The sequence below is a fragment of the Sciurus vulgaris genome (assembly GCF_902686455.1).
Source record: "Sciurus vulgaris genome assembly, chromosome: 7".
Taxonomy (NCBI): Eukaryota; Metazoa; Chordata; class Mammalia; order Rodentia; family Sciuridae; genus Sciurus; species Sciurus vulgaris.
The window spans coordinates 92,237,656-92,261,034 of record NC_136467.1 but is presented as its reverse complement, the minus strand read 5'-3'; the positions used below and the strand labels follow the sequence as shown (position 1 = coordinate 92,261,034).

At 35.3% G+C, this 23,379-nt stretch overlaps 1 protein-coding gene across 1 annotated transcript in view; it reads right to left on the bottom strand.

Moving 5' to 3' along the window:
* Positions 1–352: 352 nt before the first annotated feature.
* LMBRD1 (LMBR1 domain containing 1) overlaps positions 353–23,379 on the bottom strand; it is a 103,527-nt gene continuing 80,500 nt past the window's right edge. Inside the window, exons 15-16 of the mRNA XM_079146529.1 lie at positions 994–1,085; positions 353–821 (exon numbers count right to left, since the gene is read on the bottom strand). Of these exons, the coding sequence (XP_079002655.1) occupies positions 708–821; positions 994–1,085 (206 nt within the window). The 3' untranslated portion in view covers positions 353–707. The remainder of the gene's footprint in view (positions 822–993; positions 1,086–23,379) is intronic.

The window sequence follows — 23,379 nt, the reverse complement described above, 5'->3', positions numbered from 1 at the left end:
AAATAAATGCCACCCATAGTGACAGATAGATAGATCTCTATATATATGTATACATATATATGTGTATATATGTGCATTTATGTCTTAAATGCTCTTATAGAAGTGGAAACATACCTAATGGTTAATCCTAATGGTTACTATTTGAACAACATAACAAACATCTTAAAATGCCACTGTCTTAGGCAGTTCGAAATTTTTTCATGAAATCTGAGTGGCACTAACAATTTTATGTAAAAAATTAAAAACAAATTCCATATGGGAGTAGTGTTTATTATGCTATATTATGAGTATTATTTTTAGACAATCAGATACACATACTTTAAAATTTCACAATACTCTGGAGACTCCAAGGTACAGATACAAGTGATTTTTTATTGTTTTTAAAAAGCAAAAAAAGGGAATATTAATTCTGGAAGATTTTTAATCAATTTAACACTATTATACATTAAAGAATTTTTTTCCACAAACATTCCCTCACAAAGCCGGTAGTTTCATATTTACACAGTATTATTTTAGCAATTTTAAGTGTTAATCTATGATACAATAATGTTACCTTCAGAAACATAAAAAATATAGTTCTTTTTCACAGCCATGCTCCCATTTTTGATGAAAGCTAGTTAGTTTATCCTAATGTTTAACTTTAAAACTTTAAAATTGCATAACAGATAACTCAGTTGGCTTTATAAAACCTTTAAGACAGAAGGCTGTCAAACAGAATAAACAGAGGGCTCATCATCACTTATGTCTGAATCTTCATCTACTCCTTCAATGACTGATTTCTTCCCTTTACAACAGGATACAATTAATCCAATCAAGAATACCTGTAAATTTAAATAAGCAGTGTGTTATTTCTCAAACCTAAAATCATTTAGAAGTAATGCATTTAAAATTCAATGGCGGTACTGAGATACAAATGGACTACTGATATACAAACAAGGAGTTTATACACCGAACTTTATAAAGGAAAATTATGCCTGAGAGACCTGTACTTACCCCAAGAAAGGCCCAGTTTCCAAAATAGTATGCAGCACTAAAGAACCAGAACTTGTGAAGAAATAGGTATGTCCGGGTAACAGTACACTGATCTAGAAAATAGCAAAACAAAGAACTATGGTGAGATAGTTTCTTCTTAATACTGATGATTCATTCTATATTTAAAATGTGATTAGTCAAAATTAATGGTCAAGATCATACATACAGTCAGTAAATGTTAAGAGACCTAAAATCTAAGTTTCTCTTCAAAGCCCACTCTCAATCACCTTAATATAGTGTTAAACTGCCAAACCTTATGACATATTTTTAAAAAATTAATGCCACCATTATAATCCAGATTTTAAGTGTCAAAACATTATCTTGACTAATTTATTTGAAGTAGAAAAATATTTAGCCTGGAGTGTCAGATATATCCCAAAATAAAACAAAGATAAACTTTTCCAGTGAAAATCAGGAAGAATTGAACAAAGTAATCAGTTATGGTTGGTATTAAGTTACACCTTTCTAGGAAATCAATTCTCAGAACAGATCAAAAATGAGAAGGTTTTTTGAATCTTCTCCTTTTTAATAATGCTATTGAAAAAATATGAAGATCATTATTTACTGATATTCTTTGTTTAAATTTTACAGAGCATTATAGCTGCAATTAAAAATAAATAATATATTTTTCTCCTACAAATAAAACACAACTCATAAGGTAGTAGACTGGTTTTTTGATATTTGTGTCAGATTTCATATTAGTATTATCTAAATACACTATTGCCATTAGGTTATAAACATCTATCTATATATATTCACACATATCTAGTCAATGATGTTTAAGAAAATATTTGCTTATTCAGGCTATTCAGAAAGACCTGGCTGGAAAAATATAATGTAACAATGATAAAAATTACATTTGCTGCAGCTGACAGAGGATAACAACCTCACATATTTTAGGTGGTCTTTATTCTCTGCAAAAGAAAACTTTTATCTTACAAGGCAACTTCCTTTCAGTCTATTAATTACAAAAGAGATTTTGATTTCTGCATTATTTTTATCCAAAATGGATAACAGCAAAACATCTTACATGCAATTAGAAGACCAACATCACATCTTTCTACTGATTAAGGAAATACATATTTTATTTTTATGAACTGTCTTCTCAGCTTTAATAAGTAAGTGCTATTTTTCTATAAAACAAAAATTGAGCTGGGAGCTTTGTAGTTCAGCTTTTACATTAAAGATCTAATATACTCTAAAATAATTTTGGCTGATACATGATTTTTTGAAAAGTAGAAATTAGGTTATATTTTACCAAAAAACAAGGCTTATCACATATATATGTAAAGATTTAGAGCTTTTAAATCTTATGTATTCTAGTACCTTCCACTTCAACATTGTACTTCAATATTTACTTCTGAATTGTTCAATACTAAACTGGACAAAGCTGTCTCTTTTTCTGGCAAACATGCAATTTAATAGAGAAGCAACCTGTTCCTTCCAACAGTGACCAATCTAATCCTTCTCTATTGATCTTCAAAGAGCTACTTTCATATTCTTTTTATTCTATCAATAGAAGAGCCTAGAAGGACTATTCACATTCTCTAAGAAAGCCAAAAAGCCTTCAAGCAGTAGTGGTCGAACAAATACTTGTTTCCCTGCCCTCCTGTAATAAGCATGAAATATTACAGTACAAGGTGCTGGGAGTTCAGTATACCAGAGGAGACTCCTAGATAAGAAATCCCATTGTCACTTACTCTGCTCCTACCACATTTTATTGTCACTTCAATTATAGAATTTACTTCAGAGTAATATAGTTATTCAATTGCCATTTTTCCTATTCAATAAGCCTGAGTATTCTAAAGTACCCATCAGAGCACACCTATTCATTCATATTCAACATGACTGGCGAAGCAAAATTAAATTTAAGAGAGGGAATATTTTATTTAAAATGTATACTGTTAAATAGTACACTTTCTATTTTTTGAATTAAAATCTGACATGATTCCCAGGATATTAAAACAAATGAATATCAATAAATTTATCTTGAATTTATCTTAAAAAATAGAAGTATAAATAAAATGTCCAGCATGGTGAAAGAAGAGCCATGGCTCTGTGCTCTATCCCACTGGAGTTGACTACCATTTATTCTCTTTGCCATGTGCAAGGGCAAATCAGAAGTGTGGTGCCTGTGCACTTGTAAAATGAGGATCTCATCATCTCTGTGTAAAGACCAAATAAGGTATATCAAAACCATGTGCAAAGCACCAATTAATATTTATTTTTTTCTTTTTTCTCTTCAGCATACCCAAACCTCAGATAAAGAACACAGCTCCTAAAGGCTGCTCAAATAGTTGCAAAGAACAACTAATCTTAAGTTTTCAGAAATATATGTCCAAGACTAGTAAGGAAAAGAATTACTTAGGCATCAGTACCATGACTACTTTGTACATGTTCATCACTTTTCTCTATATATGGTTAAAATAAACACGAGTGGATTAAGCAAAATTCAAATGTGTATAATTCAGCAACAGGATATACTGCTGCAAAGTACATTCCTTTAAATAAAATAATCACTTTGGATGTTTCCAAAGGAAGGGAGACATATAGTATGGGACCTATGCAAAAAAAAAAAAAAATCACTCTTGAAAATTATTTTAAAAATAAGGACAGTATACCTCATGGCTTAAGTATTACCACGAACTCAGCTATACAAGTATAAACCTGGTTGAAAAAAGTCAATCTTCTCAATAGTGACAATACTCTAAACTTACAATATAAAAAATCTATTACATCTTTTCATATTTCAAGACAGTCTGTGAATCAAAATTTGACTGAATTAGAAATTTCAGATCCACAATAGGGATTACAAGTCAGAGAGTGAGCTGCCAGAAGCAAGTAAAATTAAATTATTTTTCCTTAGTGGTCTAATAATTCATTCAGTGACATTTTACACTGGCTTATAATCAGATTCTTTGGACTACCATCAAAACTGTATCTTAAATACTTTTCCTATCACATTATTTATATGTTCACTATTTTTAAAGGTTGTGAACTTTAACACAGCTTTCCAAAATAACATAAAAAGTAAAAATCATTGTTAGCAGCCCTTTTTACATCATGACTAAAAGTATACACATAAAAGTATGTAACAGCTTTTTATAGTTATCTTTATATGTCGTATATTGAATTCTATTTATATTAAATGCCATACACCCACAGAAGAATTTTTGTTAATAAGTTCCATGTACATATTTCCAATTTAAGGGATGATTCCACACTGAGTAAATGGAGGGGAGCTTCTTTTTTATCATCTGTCAACTTGTAGCTTCTCACCTGAATCATGAATATCTAGATTTATGAATTTCTTTCAACAGTTATCTGACAAAGCTGTAAAGGACATTCTAAACTTGGTTTTACCTTTAAAGGAAATTTTAAAATTGGTCAATGTTTCATTTAGGGATTGTGTTCAAAGGACTTCTGACTGTTGTAACTCAAAAAAACATATAGAAGTTCCAATTAAACTGACAACTAAATGTTGACACCAAAAGAAAAAAAATCAAAATTTATAAAGTCAAGAAAGATATCTAAGTACATGAATACAATCAAAAATATTTAAATCTCATTACTTCCACCCTTCCTCCATCTCTTTGCTTATATCATCAGAGAAATAACAGAAAAATGTAATGAAACCACTGTTTGGCATACAATTGGAAACTTTACCTGATAACTTATACATATATTCCTGTTTCCTCTTAGTGTACTTTATTATGTCCTTAATGTGTGCTACTGCCACTAAGATAACTCTCGTCACTGATTATAATAAATATTGCCTTTTCTTTAAATGTACTTTCAAAAAACACTTATTGTTGATTTAAGTCACAAATGAGTTACGTTAAGCCTTCATTTGAAGTCATTTACAAATACACTATATATTTGTACTTACTTATTAAATCCTTATGTGCATAGAAATAGAAAGCATTTGTGAAAACTTATGTACAAGGAGAATAATCTTCAAGCAAGTATTTCATCTGACTAGTAACAAAAAGTAAAAAATTTTAAAAAAGTAAACTGGTAAAAACTTGGATTATTTTGAATGCAATTTCATGTCTCATGGTTGTCCGTGATTACGCTAACTGTGGTTTCTGATTAGGGTCTTGCTACTACCGAAATATAATGGACATATACATATTAACTATAGGACTAGAAGATTTGGACTTTATTTTCATATGATTGGGAGTTACTCATCAAATGGCTTTAAGATAGGACATAACATAGAATAGAGACTGGAGGAGGGAATTGACAATAGAGGCTTACTAAGGAGACAATTGAAGTGGAAAAATTAGCTGTAGGAATGGAAAACAAGGTTGAATCTGAAAGATTTTTAGGAAGTAAAACCCCAGTTCATCATTTTACTGTCAAATAAATTTACAGCATATGAAATACATGCACATAAAATATTTGAGAGAGTAGCAATATATATCCAAATAAATTGGAAGGTAGAAAAAAATGAAAATACATAGTAAAAGCTAATATTATATATTTAACTTGAAAATGTAACAAAGTTACAAATGTAACAAAGTTGGAGGTATGGCTTAGTGGTTTGATCCCCAGTAATAGAGGAAAAAAAATTAGCTAACTACATAGTTAATTAAATGTTTTGTTAAATCTCACTGGGATTGCTCCATAAAGGGAAAAAAGATGATGAACATCGACAATCACAGAAATTCTAAAGAAAATAAATATTTTTATTTTATCTTAAATATATACAATCTGTATTGGGCTAATAAAGATAGGATTTGTCAGATATTTTGCACTAAAGAAAAAGTTTTATAGTACTCTGTTGTTTTGAGACAGGGATCTTGCTCAGTTGCCCAGGCTGGGCTCCCTGGCAATCCTTCAGCCTCATTTTCCCCTCTGAACAGTTGGTAATTGTTAAAACAAAACTATTTTAAGGGGTATACTTGAAAATATTAGAGACAGAAAACTGAGATTTAGGTCTTGAATCAGCCACTAATATACTGTGAGATTCTGGGGTGAGTCATTTAACTTCTAAGATCAGTTTCTTTGTGACATAAAGATAATGTCTACATATGTTAGATGGTGACTGGCTTGATCAACCTTCTGAGACTTAAATTTAGAAAGAGATCTACATTTGATTTAAAAAAAAAGAATAGGAAAAGACTGATGTTTTCAGAGTTAGCAATCTTAAGTAATAATCTGTAAGTAGCTGAGAAGCTTCACAAAATCAGTTAAGTTGGCTCTGGTGTGGACTCTAGAGAACTCAGGAAGTTTATAACTAATTAACTTCATTATACTGTCTTAGTTGAACTTTTATCAGCACAATCAAAATGTCACCTAGAAAAAGAAACTCCACCTTAGGAAACTTTCTCAATCTCTAGCAAAATCCAGGAAAAATGATGTTATGATCAATACTCAATTTTCTGGTCTACATGGCAACCTTGCCTGAAAATGGATATAATATATCAGGCTATCTCAGCTAGATGATCCCAGCCAATAAGATCAATGAGACCCTCTTTGTGCCTCCATGCTTACCTAAACTGTGTGACTATAAATTTGGTTTTTCACATAGACTCTCTCTGGTAAAAATTCACTAATCCTGAGCCTCTAGTTTTCTTTAATTGTTAACAATTACTGTGGAAAATCTATAAACAGTCATCTGGCTAATATATTAGTCATCTCTCTGATTACATAAAGTTAAATATACATGTTGGGAACAAGATAGGGTAGTTCTTGGGTAATTCTTAGTTCTCTATCTCATTAATCTAACCTTAATATTGTACTACCCATTTTACAGGTTTATTAAAATTTAATCAAATGAAGTTATCCATCCAAATGTATTATTTGTGAAATGAAAGTTATATGTAAATATAAAGTACTTAATTATAAAGAACTATTTTAATCTGTTGAAAACAAAGCTTCTGGTTCAAAATGACAGTCATTTTGTTTCTTATCTGTCCCAAGACCTTATTAAACTTATAGGAAAGAAATAAAGCCAGGAGCAATCCTTTAACTGTGAAGAGAATGGAAGTAGGCCCATCAGCTGATGAGAGGCTTCAACAATAATTTAGAAGATGAAAAGTCATACTTAAGGTCTCCAGTAAAACAGTTGGTTTTCCTCCCACTTCTTTTAAAACATAATTTGAAGATCAAGAAGTCCCAATCACATGCACAGAGTTCCCAGCAATGAGATGTCAACATTTCTGACAAATATAAACTGACATAAATATGAATGGATCATCAGATATACAGAAATCTATCAGTATGAGGGGAAAAAGAACAAAATAAACAGAATTCTTCCAAGATAAAAAGAAATATTCCAAGATAACCAGAACTGTAATTTTACTTAAATAAAACAATTTAGGAAAATGTTTAGTATCTTTAGATACTGAAGATGATGTTACATTCATAATACTAAGAATGCTTGGAAAGAACAATCAAAAGAATAAAGTACTTGGTAAGAATGCATTATATGAAATAAAAAAAAAATTCAAAATATAGTTGGTAAAGCCATATATATACTTAAGAATTTAGAACAAAGTGGTAGGCGTAATATATGAAATATGAGATAAGAGAGATGATCAATTGAAGATACCCTGCAATTAAAGAACAGGAACTCCCAAAAGTGAAAATAGGAAATAGAAACCATGATGTTAGCTTAAAAAACAATGACTGGCATTAGCCTTCTCATCAGTTTAAATCAAAGTAGAAGATGATGCACGCCTTTATGTTCTAAGGGAAAATTATATCTCATGTAGAATTCTAAGCCCAAACTATTCATCAAGTGTGAGACCAAAATACTTTTCAGATATGTATTTCTCACACACGAACACACACGCGCGCACACACACGCGCGCGCGCACACACACACACACACACACACACACTTTTTTGACTCTAGCAAAACCAGAGACATGGAAGATGAAAACAAGAAGAGATTATTTACAATACGTCAAAATTTTAGAGAACAGGCTGTCAGCAATCCCAGCAGCTCAGAGAGTGGAAGCAGGAGGATCGCCCAGTCTCGCCCAGTCTCGGTAATTTGCTGGAGCACCAATCAATATCTGCCCAGGGTCCTGGAGGGCCAGCTTTCACCCAGCGCCAATGTTTCCATGGCCCCTAGGAATTTCCCTCATGCCTCTTCCAAGTTAGTACCCTCTCAGAAGATCATCGTGTTCTGACTTTTACTTATTTTTTAATTTTCTGTGATACTGGGAATTAAACCAGGGCCTTGCCCACACTAGGCAAACACTCTAACACTGAGCCGCATCCCCAGTCCTTTTCTTTTTTTATTTTGAGACAGGGTCTTGCTAAGTTGCCCAGGTTGGCCTTGAACTTTCAAACTTCCTGCCTCAGCCTCCCAAGTAGCTGGGATTATAGGTGTGAACCACTGAGCCTGGCTAATTCCTTTTTTAACCTCCAACTTTTATTTTGATTTTTCATTCCCAACTTTTTATTTTGAAAGTTTCAAACACTCAAAAACTTGCAATGAAGGTACAGAAACACCCATAAAACCTTCACCAAGATTCTCCAATTGCACATTTTTTCTCTCACTCTCATTTTCTCTGGTTTTCCTGAATCATTTGAGAGTGACAGCAGATGTTCTGACATGTCATCTCTGTATACTTCACCAAAAATATCCTAAGAACAAAGACAGAGGTTTCAAGATGGCGGCCTAGAGGGTGGCTGCATTTCATGTTGCTCCAGGACTCAGGATTCAAAAGAGGAGATATTGAGACACTTGGGACCAACTCAAAGCAGCCAGGTGACTCTCACCCATTGGGAAGGCGTCCCGGATGGGACGGTGGTCTTGGAATGCAGGGAACTTTGTGAAGTAGAGCTGCCGGCGAGACGCCTCGCCCCCCGCTGGAGCAGTGAACGCGGACAACTGGGAGCGCCATAAAGGAGGCCGCTCGGCACAGCGCTGGGACTCGGAGCAACCACTGGGGCCCCGGCGGCTGCCCAGGGGAGGAGTGGTGAGGAGAGCTGTGTGGACTCAGAACACCGGGGCCAGCCCTGAGGAGGAAGAGGAGGAATGTGGCCGCTTGGGTTCGGAGTGACTACACCAGAGCTACAGGCGGTTGCCAGAGGAGAAGCTCCGCGGCGAGCTGTTTGGACTCAGAACGACTGCTTCTGAACCCCGGGGCCTGCCCTGGGGACGAGGAGGAAGAGGAGCGCGGCCGCTTGGATTCAGAGTGACTACACCAGAGCTACAGCCGGTTGCCAGAGGAGGGGCTGTGTGGCGAGCTGTTTGGACTCAGACCACTTCTGAACACCAGGGCCTGCCCGGAGGAGTAGGAAGAGGAGGAGGTGGTCGCGGCGGGTCGTTTGGACTCGCAGTGACTGCATTAGCGCTCCAGGCGGCTGCTCAGAGGAGAAGGCGAGTGGTGAGTTGTTTGGACTTAAAGTGACAGCTCCTGAACACAGGGGGGCTGCCTGGAGGAGAAGCGTGGTGGGTCGCTTGGTCTTGAGTGGCCGCACCAGAGCTCCGGGCGGTTGCCCAGAGGACCCGTGCAGCGGGTCACGTGGATTCAGAGCCACTCAGAGCGACCGCTCCTGAACACACGGGGGGTTATCTGGAGAAGGAGGAGGAACGGGGAGGGTCACTTCGACTCGGAGTGATTGATTGCCCAGAGCTACGGGTGGTTGGTGGGAGGAGGAGGCACGCAGTGAGTTTCTTGGACTCCTAGTGACCACACCAGAATACTGGGCAGCTGTCTGGAGGAAGAGGCGTGTGGCGGGTCTCTGGGACTCAGAGCGATTGTACGGGGCCCCAGGTGGCTGCTCAGAGGAGGGGCTACGCAGCCAGGCGATTAGGTGCAGAGCAGGGTCCCAGGATCGAGCCGCACAGAGACAGGCTTAGGGCGGAGCAAAGGTTCCAGACCTGTGGGCAGATTCTCTGAGGAGGGGCAGCCTAAGGAGATTCATCTGCGAAGGGTGAGGCTCCCAGGCCCAGAAGGTAGGGCCGGGCCCCTGGGAACTTTGCAGAGGAAGGCAGCCCAGCCCAGGCGGTAGCTGTAAATTGAGGGGAACCTCTAGGAAGGAACTGACCAGCGAGATTTCCCAACCGGGTGAGTCTTCCCTGCTGGGTGAGGTTTCCCCACAAGGACGGTAAAACCAGAGACACAGGCCCAAACAGGCCTTGCCTCAGCCCACAGCCTAGGTCCCCTTTGGATGACCATTGGTCAACAAGTGGAGGCACCTCTGCCCACTAGCAGGGATTATACCCCGCCTGAAGGCCACCACTCCTAGAGAGGCAGCTTCCTTGTGGAGCACCGCATTATCAACTTCCTCCAAGACTTCAGCCTACTGAAGGCTAAGGGGGGATATATATAGAAATCTTCAGGGACATTGTAAGTCAATAGAGGAAATCTGCAATATCTCAGCGGTCCTCTGATACCTGAACAATATGAGAAAACAAGGAAAGAAAATGCTGCAAACAAATCTAGATGTTACATCAATAAAACCCAATGACAGCATGGCAGAAGAAATGACAGAAAAGGAGTTCAGAATGTACATAATTAAAATGATCAGAGAAGCAAACGATGAGATGAAAGAGCAAATGCACGCACTGAATGATGAGATGAAAGAGCAAATGCAAGCATTGATTGATCGCACCAATCGACAGTTAAAAGAGCAAATACAGGAAGCAAAAGATCATTTCAATAAAGAGTAAGAGATATTGAAAAAAAACCAAACAGAAATGCTTGACATGAAGGAAACAATAAACCAAATTAAGAACTCCATAGAAAGCATATCCAATAGGATAGAACACCTGGAAGACAGAATCTCAGACATTGAAGACAAAATATTTAACCTTGAAAACAAAGTTGAACAAACAGAGAAGATGGTAAGAAATCATGAACAGAATCTACAAGAACTATGGGATATCATGAAAAGGCCAAATTTAAGAATTATTGGGATTGAGGAAGGCCTAGAGGAACAAGTCAAAGGAATGAACAATTTATTCAATGAAATATTATCAGAAAATTTCCCAAATCTGAAGAATGAAATGGAAAATCAAGTTCAAGAGGCTTATAGGACTCCAAATACACAAAATTACAACAGACCCACACCAAGGCACATTATAATGAAAATAACTAACATACAAAATAAAGACAGAATTTTAAAGGCTGTGAGAGAAAAGAACCAAATTACATTCAGGGGGAAACCAATACGGATATCAGCAGATTTTTCAATCCAGACCCTAAAAGCTAGAAGGGCCTGGAACAACATTTTTCAAGCCCTGAAAGAAAATGGATGCCAACCAAGAATCTTATACCCAGCAAAACTTACCTTCAAATTGACGATGAAATAAAATCCTTCCATGATAAACAAAAGCTGAAAGAATTTACAAAAAGAAAGCCAGCATTACAGAACATTCTCAGCAAAATATTCCATGAGGAAGAGATGAAAAACAAAGAAGCAAATCAGCAAAGGGAGGAATTATCCTAAAGGAATTGTCAAATAAAGGAGGAAACAAGTTGTGTCAAACAAATAAATAAACAAAATTTTAAAAATGAACCAAATGACCGGGAAACAAAATCATTTCTCTATAATAACCCTGAATGTTACTGGCCTGAATTCATCAATCAAAAGACATAGACTGGCAGACTGGATTAAAAAGAAAGCTCCAACAATATGTTGCCTGCAAGAGACTCACCTCATAGAAAAAGATACCCATAGACTAAAGGTGAAAGGATGGGGAAAAACATACCATGCACATGGACTCAGCAAAAAAGCTGGAGTATCCATCCTCATTTCTGATAATGTGGACTTCAAGCCAAAGTTAGTCAGAAGGGATAAAGAAGGTCATTTCATACTGCTTAAGGGAAGCATAAATCAGCAAGATATAACAATCATAAACATCTATGCCCCAAACATTGGCTCATCCATGTACGTCAAACAAATCCTTCTCAATTTCAGAAACCAAATAGACCACAACACAATAATACTAGGTGATTTTAACACGCCTCTCTCACCACTGGACAGATCTTCCAGACAAAAATTGAACAAAGAAATCATAGATCTCAATAACACAATCGATAATTTAGACTTAACGGACATTTATAGAATATACCATCCAACCAAGAGCGAATACACTTTCTTCTCAGCAGCACATGGATCCTTCTCTAAAATAGACCATATATTATGCCACAAAGCTAATGTTAGCAAATACAAGAAGATAGAGACACTAGCATGTATTCTATCAGATCATAATGGATTGACGTTAGAAATAAATGAAAGAGTAAAACACAGAAACTATTCCAACATCTGGAGATTAAACAATATGCTATTATATGATGAATGGATAACAGAAGATATTAGGAAGGAAATTAAAAAATTCTTAGAGGTAAATGAGAACAAAGAAACATCATATCAAAATCTCTGGGACACTATGAAAGCAGTACTTAGAGGGAAATTTATTTCATGGAGCGCATTTAATAAAAGAAGTAAAACTCAACAAATAAACGACCTAACACTACAGCTCAAAGCCCTAGAAAAAGAAGAACAGAACAGCACCAAAAGTAGTAGAAGACAGGAAATAGTTAAACTCAGAGCTGAAATCAATGAAATTGAAACAAAAGAAACAATACAAAAAATTGACAAAATAAACAGTTGGTTCTTCGAAAAAATAAACAAAACTGATAAACCTTTAGCCACACTAACAAAGAGAAGACGAGAGAAAACCCAAATCACTAAAATTCGGAATGAACAAGGAAATATCACAACAGACAGGATTGAAATACAAAACATAATTAGAAGCTATTTTGAAAATCTATACTCCAATAAAATAGAAAATTTCGAAGGCATCAACAGGTTTCTAGAGACATATGAATTGCCTAAACTGAACGAGGAGGACATAAACAATTTAAGTAGACCAATTTCAAGTACTGAAATAGAAGAAGTCATCAAAAGCCTACCAACAAAGAAAAGTCCGGGACCAGATGAGTTCTCAGCCGAGTTCTACAAAACCTTTAAAGAAGAGCTCATTCCAATACTTCTCAAAGTATTCCATAAAATAGAAGAGGAGGGAACCCTCCCAAACTCATTCTATGAAGCCAATATCACCCTGATACCTAAACCAGACAGAGACTCATCAAGGAAAGAAAATTTCAGACCAATATCCTTAATGAACATCGACGCAAAAATTCTCAACAAAATTTTAGCAAATCGCATACAAAAACATATTAAAAAGATAGTGCACTATGATCAAGTTGGTTTCATCCCAGGGATGCAAGGTTGGTTCAACATCAGGAAATCAATAAACGTAATTCACCATATTAATAGACTTAAAGTCAAGAATCACATGATTATTTCAATAGATGCAGAAAAAGCATTTGATAAAATACAGCACCCCTTCATGCTCAAAATACTAGAAAAAATAGGGATAGTGGGAACATTCCTTAACATTGTAAAGGCCATTTATGCTAAGCCCATGGCTAATATCATTCTAAATGGTGAAAAACTGAAAGCATTCCCCCTAAAAACTGGAACAAGGCAGGGATGCCCTCTTTCACCACTTCTATTCAACATCGTTCTTGAGACTCTGGCCAGAGCAATTAGACAAACCAAAGAAATTAAAGGGATACGAATTGGAAAAGAAGAACTCAAACTATCCCTGTTCGCTGATGACATGATTATATATTTAGAGGAACCTGGAAATTCCACCAGAAAACTCTTAGAACTCATAAGTGAATTCAGTACAGTAGCAGGTTACAAGATCAATGCCCATAAATCCAACGCATTTTTATACATAAGTGATGAATCTTCAGAAAGAGAAATTAGGAAAACTACCCCATTCACAATAGCCTCGAAAAAAATAAAATACTTGGGAATCAATCTCACAAAAGAGGTGAAAGACCTCTACAATGAGAACTACAGTACACTAAAGAAAGAAATTAAAGAACACCTTAGAAGATGGAAAGATCTTCCATGTTCTTGGATAGGAAGAATTAATATTGTCAAAATGGCCATACTACCTAAAGTGCTATACAAATTCAATGCAATTCCAAGTAAAATCCCAATGACGTACGTTACAGAAATAGAGCAAGCAATTATGAAATTCATCTGGAAGAATAAGAAACCCAGAATAGCTAAAGCAATTCTTAGCAGGAAGAGTGAAACAGGGGGTATTGCAATACCAGATCTTCAACTCTACTACAAAGCAATAGTAACAAAAACGGCATGGTATTGGTACCAAAAGAGAAAGGTAGATCAATGGTACAGAATAGAGGACACGGACACAAACCCAAATAAATACAATTTTCTCATACTAGACAAAGGGGCCAAAAATATGCAATGGAGAAAAGATAGCCTCTTCAACAAATGGTGCTAGGAGAATTGGAAATCCATATGCAACAGAATGAAACTAAACCCATATCTCTCACCATGCACGAAACTAAACTCAAAATGGATTAAGGACCTTGGAATCAGACCAGAGACCCTGCAGATTATAGAAGAAAAAGTAGGTCCAAATCTTCACCTTGTTGGTCTAGGATCAGACTTCCTTAACAGGACTCCCATAGCATAAGAAATAAAAGCTAGAATCAACCACTGGGATAGATTCAAACTAAAAAGCTTTCTCTCAGCAAAGGAAACTATCAGCAATGCGAAGAAAGAGCCTACAGAGTGGGAGAATATCTTTGCCAATCATACTTCAGATAGAGCACTAATCTCCAGAATCTATAAAGAACTCAAAAAACTCTACTCCAAGAATTCAAATAATCCAGTCGACAAATGGGCTAAGGAAATGAATAGACACTTCACAGAAGAAGATCTACAAGCAACCAACAAACATATGGAAAAATGTTCAACACCTCTAGTAATAAAAGAAATGCAAATCAAAACCACCTTAAGATTCCATCTCACCCCAATTAGAATGGCGATTATCAAGAACACAAGCAACAATAGGTGTTGGCGAGGATGTGGGGAAAAAGGTACACTCATACATTGCTGGTGGGGTTGCAAATTAGTGCAGCCACTCTGGAAAGCAGTATGGAGATTCCTCAGAAAGTTTGGAATGGAACCACCATCTGACCCAGCTATCCCACTCCTTGGCCTATACCCAAAGGTCTTAAAATCAGCATACTACAGAGATACAGCCACATCAATGTCATAGCTACTCAATTCACAATAGCCAGATTGTGGAACCAACCTAGATGCCCTTCAGTTGATGAAAGGATAAAGAAACTGTGGCATATATATACAATGGAATATTACTCCGCCATGAAGAATGATAAAATTATGGCATTTGCAGGCAAATGGATGAAATTGGAGAAGATCATGCTAAGTGAGATAAGCCAATCTCAAAAAGCCAAAGGACGAATGATATCGCTAATAAGTGGAGGATGACACATAATGGGGGGGAGGGAAGGGTTAGTTTTAGGGTTAGAGTTAGGGTTAGGGAGGGGGGCAAGTATGGAGGAAGGAAGTACTGTATAGAGGGTAAAGAGGGGTGGGAGGGGTGGGGGGAAGGGAAAAAATAACAGAATGAATCAAACAACATTACTCTATGTAAATTTATGATTACACAAATGGAATGCCTCTACGCCATGTACAAACAGAGAAAGAACATGTATCCCATTTGTTTACAATAAAAAAAAATAAAAAAAAAAATTTTAGAGAACAGAAATTATAGCATTAAAAATTTGTAATTACAATTTGTGAAACAGAATCAGAGCAATCAATCCAAATACAAAGAGAAAGTCAGTAGGTTCCAAGAAGAAAGTCTTCATGTCTATACAATGAGTTTTATCCAACAGATAAAGAAGCTAGAAGGTATTAGGCATATTTAATGTTAATGTCTTATGCTATTTTAATTACACTATCCAAAGAGTGGAAAAGGGAATAAATAAAAAGGGTGGTTTGATTCTACAAATATTGTTTAAAGGAGACAAAGATTATGAGAGAGAGAGAGAGAGAGAGAGAGAGAGAGAGAGAGAGAGAGAGAGAGAGAGGACATGAATATATATAAATCATTCTCAAGGAGCTCACTTACATTCATATAAGAGACCAGGACAGCTATAAATTAAGAGAAAGATGATGTTTTAAGAAATATTAATGTTTTAGGAAATCAAAGAAAAAAGGAGAATGCACACATTTGGAGATTTTTAAAAAGGTCTGGTTTGAAATAAATCTTAGAAGATGATTAGGATTCTGACCAATGAAAATGGGAGGGACAGAGTGAAGAATGGTTATGACATTCCAAGAATACAGTTGAAAAGCAATGATAGAAAAGATGGTCATGTTCACAAAACATATTTTAAAAAGCAAAAAACTTGCAAGATGGGTAACAGTGATAGTCCTTAAAACCCAGAGAATTTATCAGATTAGAGGAGAGGGGAGGACTTGTGGTTATTATTGATGAAACGGCATTACCAGAATACTCTGAAACAGTGGTTTCTATGATAGGTCCTCAAACCAGAACCATGAGAAAATTCTGAGTTTGGGTCCTAGTTCAGAACCACTAAATCAAAAACTTTGCAATCTGTGTCTGAAAAGCCTTGCAAGTGAATCAGATGCATACAAGTTTGAGAACTAGTTTTTCAGAACAATTAAGCTAATATCAGTGTGTAGTACAAATCAGAGTGCAACAATAATTAAAACATAAAGTAATTTAAGTGAGATGTAATGAAGGTGAGTTGAGACGATTATGACAACAGACTCTGCATCCCTTAGTAAGTAACTAGGTGTGAGTAAGAGTGAATAAAGATAACTGTGCTTTGAAGAACGATGGTAGTGTAAGAATGAGGGTAGTGAAGTCACTCAGTGTAAGTCCTTATCTAATAGTCTGTACTATCTTCTCCAAGAACTATTCACTTTAAACATTCTTACAGATATATTACCAAAATTACTAAGGCTTGGTATATTAATTTCACATAATGGCTCAGTCTCATTTAGAACTACCCATAGCAGGCTAACTGACTAATATCTTTCTTTCCTTGACCATAATGCAACACACTGACATATATAACACATTCCAACTACACACATGCTTTCAGTCATAAGGAAAAACTAATGAGTTAATGTGCAATGACCCGTGGTGGCTCTGAGAAGTTATTGGGTTATCCTTTTTCTTTATTTATGAAGGAATACCTAGAACAAAACAAAGTCAAATAGGCTCAAAGGAAAAAAAAAATGAATACCCTTAATAGGTACAAATATATTTTAAAAATATTCTAGATATTATTAAACCTTATAGAAGGTGAAATATTAGGCAAGTATTTTCTAATTAGAACTCAAAACCATGGGCATCACCTCAGACCACTTTCTCATATCCACTCCTAAACTCACCTGCAAATCCTATTGGCTCTATCTTTAAAATATTTCTAGATTCTGACCATTTGTTGCTACTGCCACTACCATAAGCACTGCCTTGGTTACTGAAAAAACTTCCCATGTCAACCTGCTTTTGTCCTTGGTTCATTATGGTCTGCATCAGGGGTTGGCAAAATATGACACACAGGAAAAGTCAGGACTGCCACTTTTTTGTTTTATTGGAACATAGGCCCAGTCATCCATTATGTACTGTTTATGGCAGTATTCATATTGCAAAGGCAGAGCAGAATGGTTGTGGTGGACTATGTTCCACAAAACCTAAAATATTAGTATCTGACCCTTTACAGAAAAAGTTTGCCAAGCTCTGGACTACATGAAACACAGTCAGAGTGACCCCTTAAACACATGTGTACATCATACCCCTGTTCTGCTGGCAATCTTCCAAATACATTCCTCTAAAAGTAAAAGGCAAAGTCCTTAAGACTATCAGCTTGCTATTCTTCTACCTTCTCAGCATAATTCCATACCATACTCACTGTTATCTCTACTGGAATGAGCTTCCTCAGATAGCTTAGTTTGCCCCTTACTTCCTTAAGACCTTTTTGCTCAAATGTCATCCTCCAGAAACAATTTCCTTCCTACTATATTAAAAACTGTGAACCATCTTTCTGAGCACCACCTACTCCTCCTTTGACACTTTATTATTCTCTATAATACATATCACCTGATAGACTTATTTGTCTGTTTCCTTCTATTAAAAGCAAGCTTGATGGGGATAAGAATTCTTGACTGTTTCATTCACTACTGTATCTCTATCACTTAGAATACTACCTGGCACATAGCAGACATCAACAAACGTGTTAAACAAAAAGTACAGGAATGCTAAAATAAACAGAAGTAAAAGATCATATAAAATTTATCTTATAATTTCAAGACTAACTGTACTGTAGCCCTCAGTAGAATTGAAGATAATGTCGGTAACTTCCAAAGATGCCTGAATTACAACATACCCATTAATACGCTTTATCCCTCATATATAATTATTTTCTAGATAAAGTTTTTAAAATTATCACAATTCCATAGGAAAGGATATACAACTGATCAACAAATATATGAAAAAATGTTCACCATCTCTAGTAATCAGAGAAATGCAAATCAAAACTACTCTAAGATTTCATCTCACTCCAGTAAGAATGGAAATTATCACAAATATAAGCAACAATAAGTGTTGTCGAGGATGTGGGGAAGAAGGTACATGCATACAGTGCTAGTGGGACTGCAAATTGGTGCAACCGCTCTGGAAAGCAGTATGGAGATTCCTTAGAAAATTTGGAACAGAACCACTATTTGACCCAGCTATCCAATTCCTTGGTCTATATCCAAAGGACTTAATGTCAGCATACTACAACAATGCAATCACTTCAATGTTTATAGCAGCTCAATTCGTAATAGCTAAATTGTGGGACTAACCTAGATGCCCTTCAACAGATGAATGGATAAAGAAACTGTGGTATATACACAAGTGGAATATTATTCAGCCTTAAAAGAGAATAAAATTATGGCATTTTCAAGTAAATGGATGGAGCTGGAGATTATCATGCTAAGAAAATAAACCCATCCCAAAAAAACCAAAGGCCAAATTTTCTCTGATATGTGGATGCTGATTCATAATGGGGTGTGGGGGTGGCAAGGAAGAATGGAGGAACTTTAGGTTGGGCAGAAGGGAGTGAGGGGAGGGGAGAAGATATGGGGATGGGAAAGATGGTGGAATGAGGTGGACATTATTACCCTATGTACATGTTTAAGATTACACAAATGGTGTGACACTGCATTGCATATAACCAGAGAAATGAAAAGCTGTGCTCTATTTGTATACAATGAATCGAAATGCATTCTGCTGTCATGTACAACTAAATAAAACTAATAATAAAAAATAAATAAAATTATCACAATTCTATTAGAGTTGACTTATCTTCATCTTATAGATTATCTTAAATTTTTGATTTCCATCCCCAAATTTGTAGACTATAAAACGAAAGGACAAAAACAGTTTTCTTTGTGTGTGTGTGTGTGTGTGTGTGTGTGTGTTTTTTTTTTTTTTTTTAATAACACAGATTGAACCCAGGGGCACTTAACCACTGAGCCACATCCTTTTTTTACATTTTTTTATTTAGAGACAGGGTCTTGCTAAATTGTTTAGTGCCTCCCTAAGTTGCTGAGATAGCTTTGAACTCATGATCCTCCTGTCTCAACCTCCTGAGCTGCTCAGAATATAGGAGTGAGCACCTTACCTAGGCAAATGTAGCTTTTTAGAAGACCACTATCCCATATTCTTGATTCTGAGGGACTGAATGATTTCTATTTTCCTAAAGAAGGTCATCTTGTTAATTATAAAATTTTGGACAGCTTCACTTAATGTGTACTAGAAGGTGTTGTAGATAGTTCACATTCAAATCTGCCTTTTGAATCAAGACAGTAACAGTCTTCCACTGCTTTCATTTCAAATTGTATTTATGAACCACCACTGGACACTGAGCATCAGAGATGACATTAACAAACACCATCATCACAAAGCACCAGTGTCACTTTTCTATCAAATCACTTAAGGCTTAGTTTCTAAAGAAATCATTCAACTAGCTTCATATTCAGTTGATTAAAACTGGTTTTCCTTAAAATGAACATTTGATCTATAACTGTAAAAATCAAATGCCAAGTATCAACTACTGTAGTAACTCTTTTTGTAATATTGGTTTTAAATACAAGTAAACTGTATAAAACAGATTTTTCTTTTCTTTGCCTCAAGGTCAAAGTTTGGGGAGGGAGTAAAAACCACTCGAATCCACTGTATATATGTCAATGTAAATATGAATAGTGTTACTTAGTTACAAAGACTTCAAAATAAAATTCTGAGGAATTCCAAAAGTTCAAGGAGAAAGAAATATTCCGTGTTCTGAGAAAAGATGGTACAAGAATGAAGAACTAAATCTTTGAAAAGTCTCAGGAACTACCTTACACATTCCCACTTTTTAACAAATTGGAAGGAACAAAAATCTTCTTAAAATCAACATTTACTTGGCAGATGCATATTACTATGTTGTCTCTCACTGTTTTTACCCTTAAAGATGCTTAATTGTGCTTTTTAAAAAAAATTAGAGAATTGATAAAAAGTATTTATTTTAAAAAGCAGAGTGAATATCTACTTCTTGCCTGCCTTAGGCAAAACCAAAATTTTAGACTTTGTTTATGCACAAAAGCATCAAAAAATGAGATAATATATATATATTCTTCCACCTACTATCTCATGGTATTTACTTTTCTATGTCAAAACATATAAAATTGTATTGACACATTTTACATATTGTTATTTAAAGTAGCATCAATAATGGATAAATACACAGTTTTATCTTTTGATTTTGCTATTTCTTACCTAACCTTGGTAGGACTTAGAAATTGGTTAGCTATTATTGGAAGAGAGAAAATATATATATTATTCTAAGACTTCCATCAGAATAAATAGTTTAGATGTCAGAAAAGGAACAGGACCACTCCTCACCAACCCATGACTAGGGAAGGTGATAAAAAAGTGAAAGGAGATTAAAAAAAAAAAAAGTGGAAGGAGAAAAGGAAAGGAGCTCAATATTAGACTTTAGGTTTCAGCAGTTAAGAGGACATGTTTGTTCCCACTGATTAACTAGCAGGCAGTGAGAAAATAAGAGCAGAAATTTAAGATTCTGAATTCTCAAGTTCACCCCCTTAAACTACTCAGCATGAGTAACTACTACATGTCAACTGTCAATTCTCCAAACATCACTCAACAATATCATTCACCAAGCAAAGTTAAATTTATTAGATGAACTACAATGGGGAGCAAACATGAAGAAGAAAGACTGAGAAGAATATTTGTAAGGTTTTAGGGCATGGGGTGGGCTGGACCACTCAACATCTTGCAAGGTGGGGAACCTGCTAGAGCTGGACAAAGTTCATGATGAAACAGTTTTGGATTAGTGAGTACAATAGAAGGGGAAAATCTTGAAGTAAGTCTTATTGAGCAATTAATCTTGCTAAAATAAGCTATTTTAGTGGTTTTGGTCACAAGTATTTCCTACAGCAAGTAGATTAACCGTGTTTTTTTAAAAAAAATATTACTTAGCATAAGGACAGGGGAATACACCTACATTCAGTATTGCTCAGCGTAGCAATACTATGTTGGTGTCACCAACTACACACATTTCAGAGGGTTAAAAAGCTTTTAAAAAATTTCTGATTGGCACCTAGGAATGGTTTATATTTTATTGTAAATTGTTAAAATTAAACATGATACTCTGAGAAGGATAATATACTGGAGCTGACAGAGTGAATTTGGAAAATAACCAGTAAGAAGGCCAACTTGCTGATAATATATATGAAACTACTTGGATTAGAAAATCTGCTTGTTTCTGTTCATAGCTTTCAAAATAAAATCTTCACGTTAGAAAATTTAAATATTATTCTATTATTAAAAAATAGGTAGGAAATTCATGGAAAAATCCTCAATTGTTTAAGGAAGCTGGATTACATCATCAAATACAGAACACCAACTTTTCATTTTAATTCGTAAATTAATTAAAACTATGAAAAAAATTCTTCAATAGGTTTTAAAGTACTATGTGTGTTTAGAGAAGAAGTTAAATTTTGTAAGAGTTTAAAATATGTTCCTTGTGGATTTAAATTGCCCTTTCCCAATTCAGTATCAAAAGAAATATATCATGTAAACTTAGTCAAAAGCTCATTTTATTTATTTATTTATTTATTTATTTTTAGATATTTATAGATCTTTATTTTTATTCATTTATTTATATGTGGCACTGAGAACTGAACCCAGTACCTCACACATGCTAGGCATGCACTCTACCACTGAGCCACAACCCCAGCCCAAAAGACTCATTTTACATGACTGGGTTAGTCTACAATTAAATCAAAATTTGATACTAAAAGGTATACTAGAAATATAAAAATATAAGGAATGAATTATTTTGTAGCAGATTCAAAATTAAAAGTAAACAAAATATTAGCTCACTTTCATAAGAAGTTTTACTTTTCATCTAAATTGCATAGGGAATTAGCAAATAGCATTTTACTAACTCTAACGAACAAAATAAATTCTGTCATTTTGTAGGACAAAATACATGTTAAACCACTGGAAACACAAACTTACATTTACAGAAGTTAAGAAAAATAATGAATATAAATGTAAATACTTGAAATACATATGATAATACATAATTACACAAATAACACTGTATAATATTCTCAAATGATATTTAGAAATGTTGTCTTCAGCAGTTTCACATCTTGGTCTATACTAGGTATTACAAGTTTTATAAAAGAGCAGCTATTTATAGGTACACAGTGGTTCTCATTGTGGGTTTTTCTCCTTGTTTATCATTCTCTAAACATATGCACAAAATTTTTTTGAACCATGTATTATGGGTCCTTGACCTCTTAATATTTCAGCATTTTTTTAAGCAGTAGGATATTTTCTGACATAACTACAGTACAGGTATTAAGCTGAGGAAATGTAATATTGATATTATATTTTTATTTACTCTCCATTCATTTCCAATTCTATCATCTGCCCCAGTAATTTCTTTTTATTTTTAATTGATTTTGTGAACTCAGAGACGCTTTACCATTGAGCTAAATTCCCAACCCATTTATTTATTTATTTATTTATTTGTTTATTTATTTATTTGCGGTACTGGGGATCAAACCTAGGGCCTCATGCTTGCAAGGCAAGCACTCTACCAACTGAGCTATCTCCCCAGCCCTAGTTTTTATTTTGAGACAGGGTCTAAGTTGCTGCGGCTGCCCTCAACCTATGATCCTCCTGCCTCAGCCTACCAAGTTGCTGGGATTACAGGTGTGCATCACCTGTAATATTCCTTATGGTACTTTTATCCTCAAGTACAAAATCCAATCCAGATTTATACATTGCATTTTATCATGTCTCTTTAATGTTCTTTCATCTGTAGCAGTTCCTCAGTCACTTTGTCTTTTATGACACTGACATTTTTAAAGCACACAGGACAATTACTTTATAGCATGGTTTCTTAATTTGGGTTT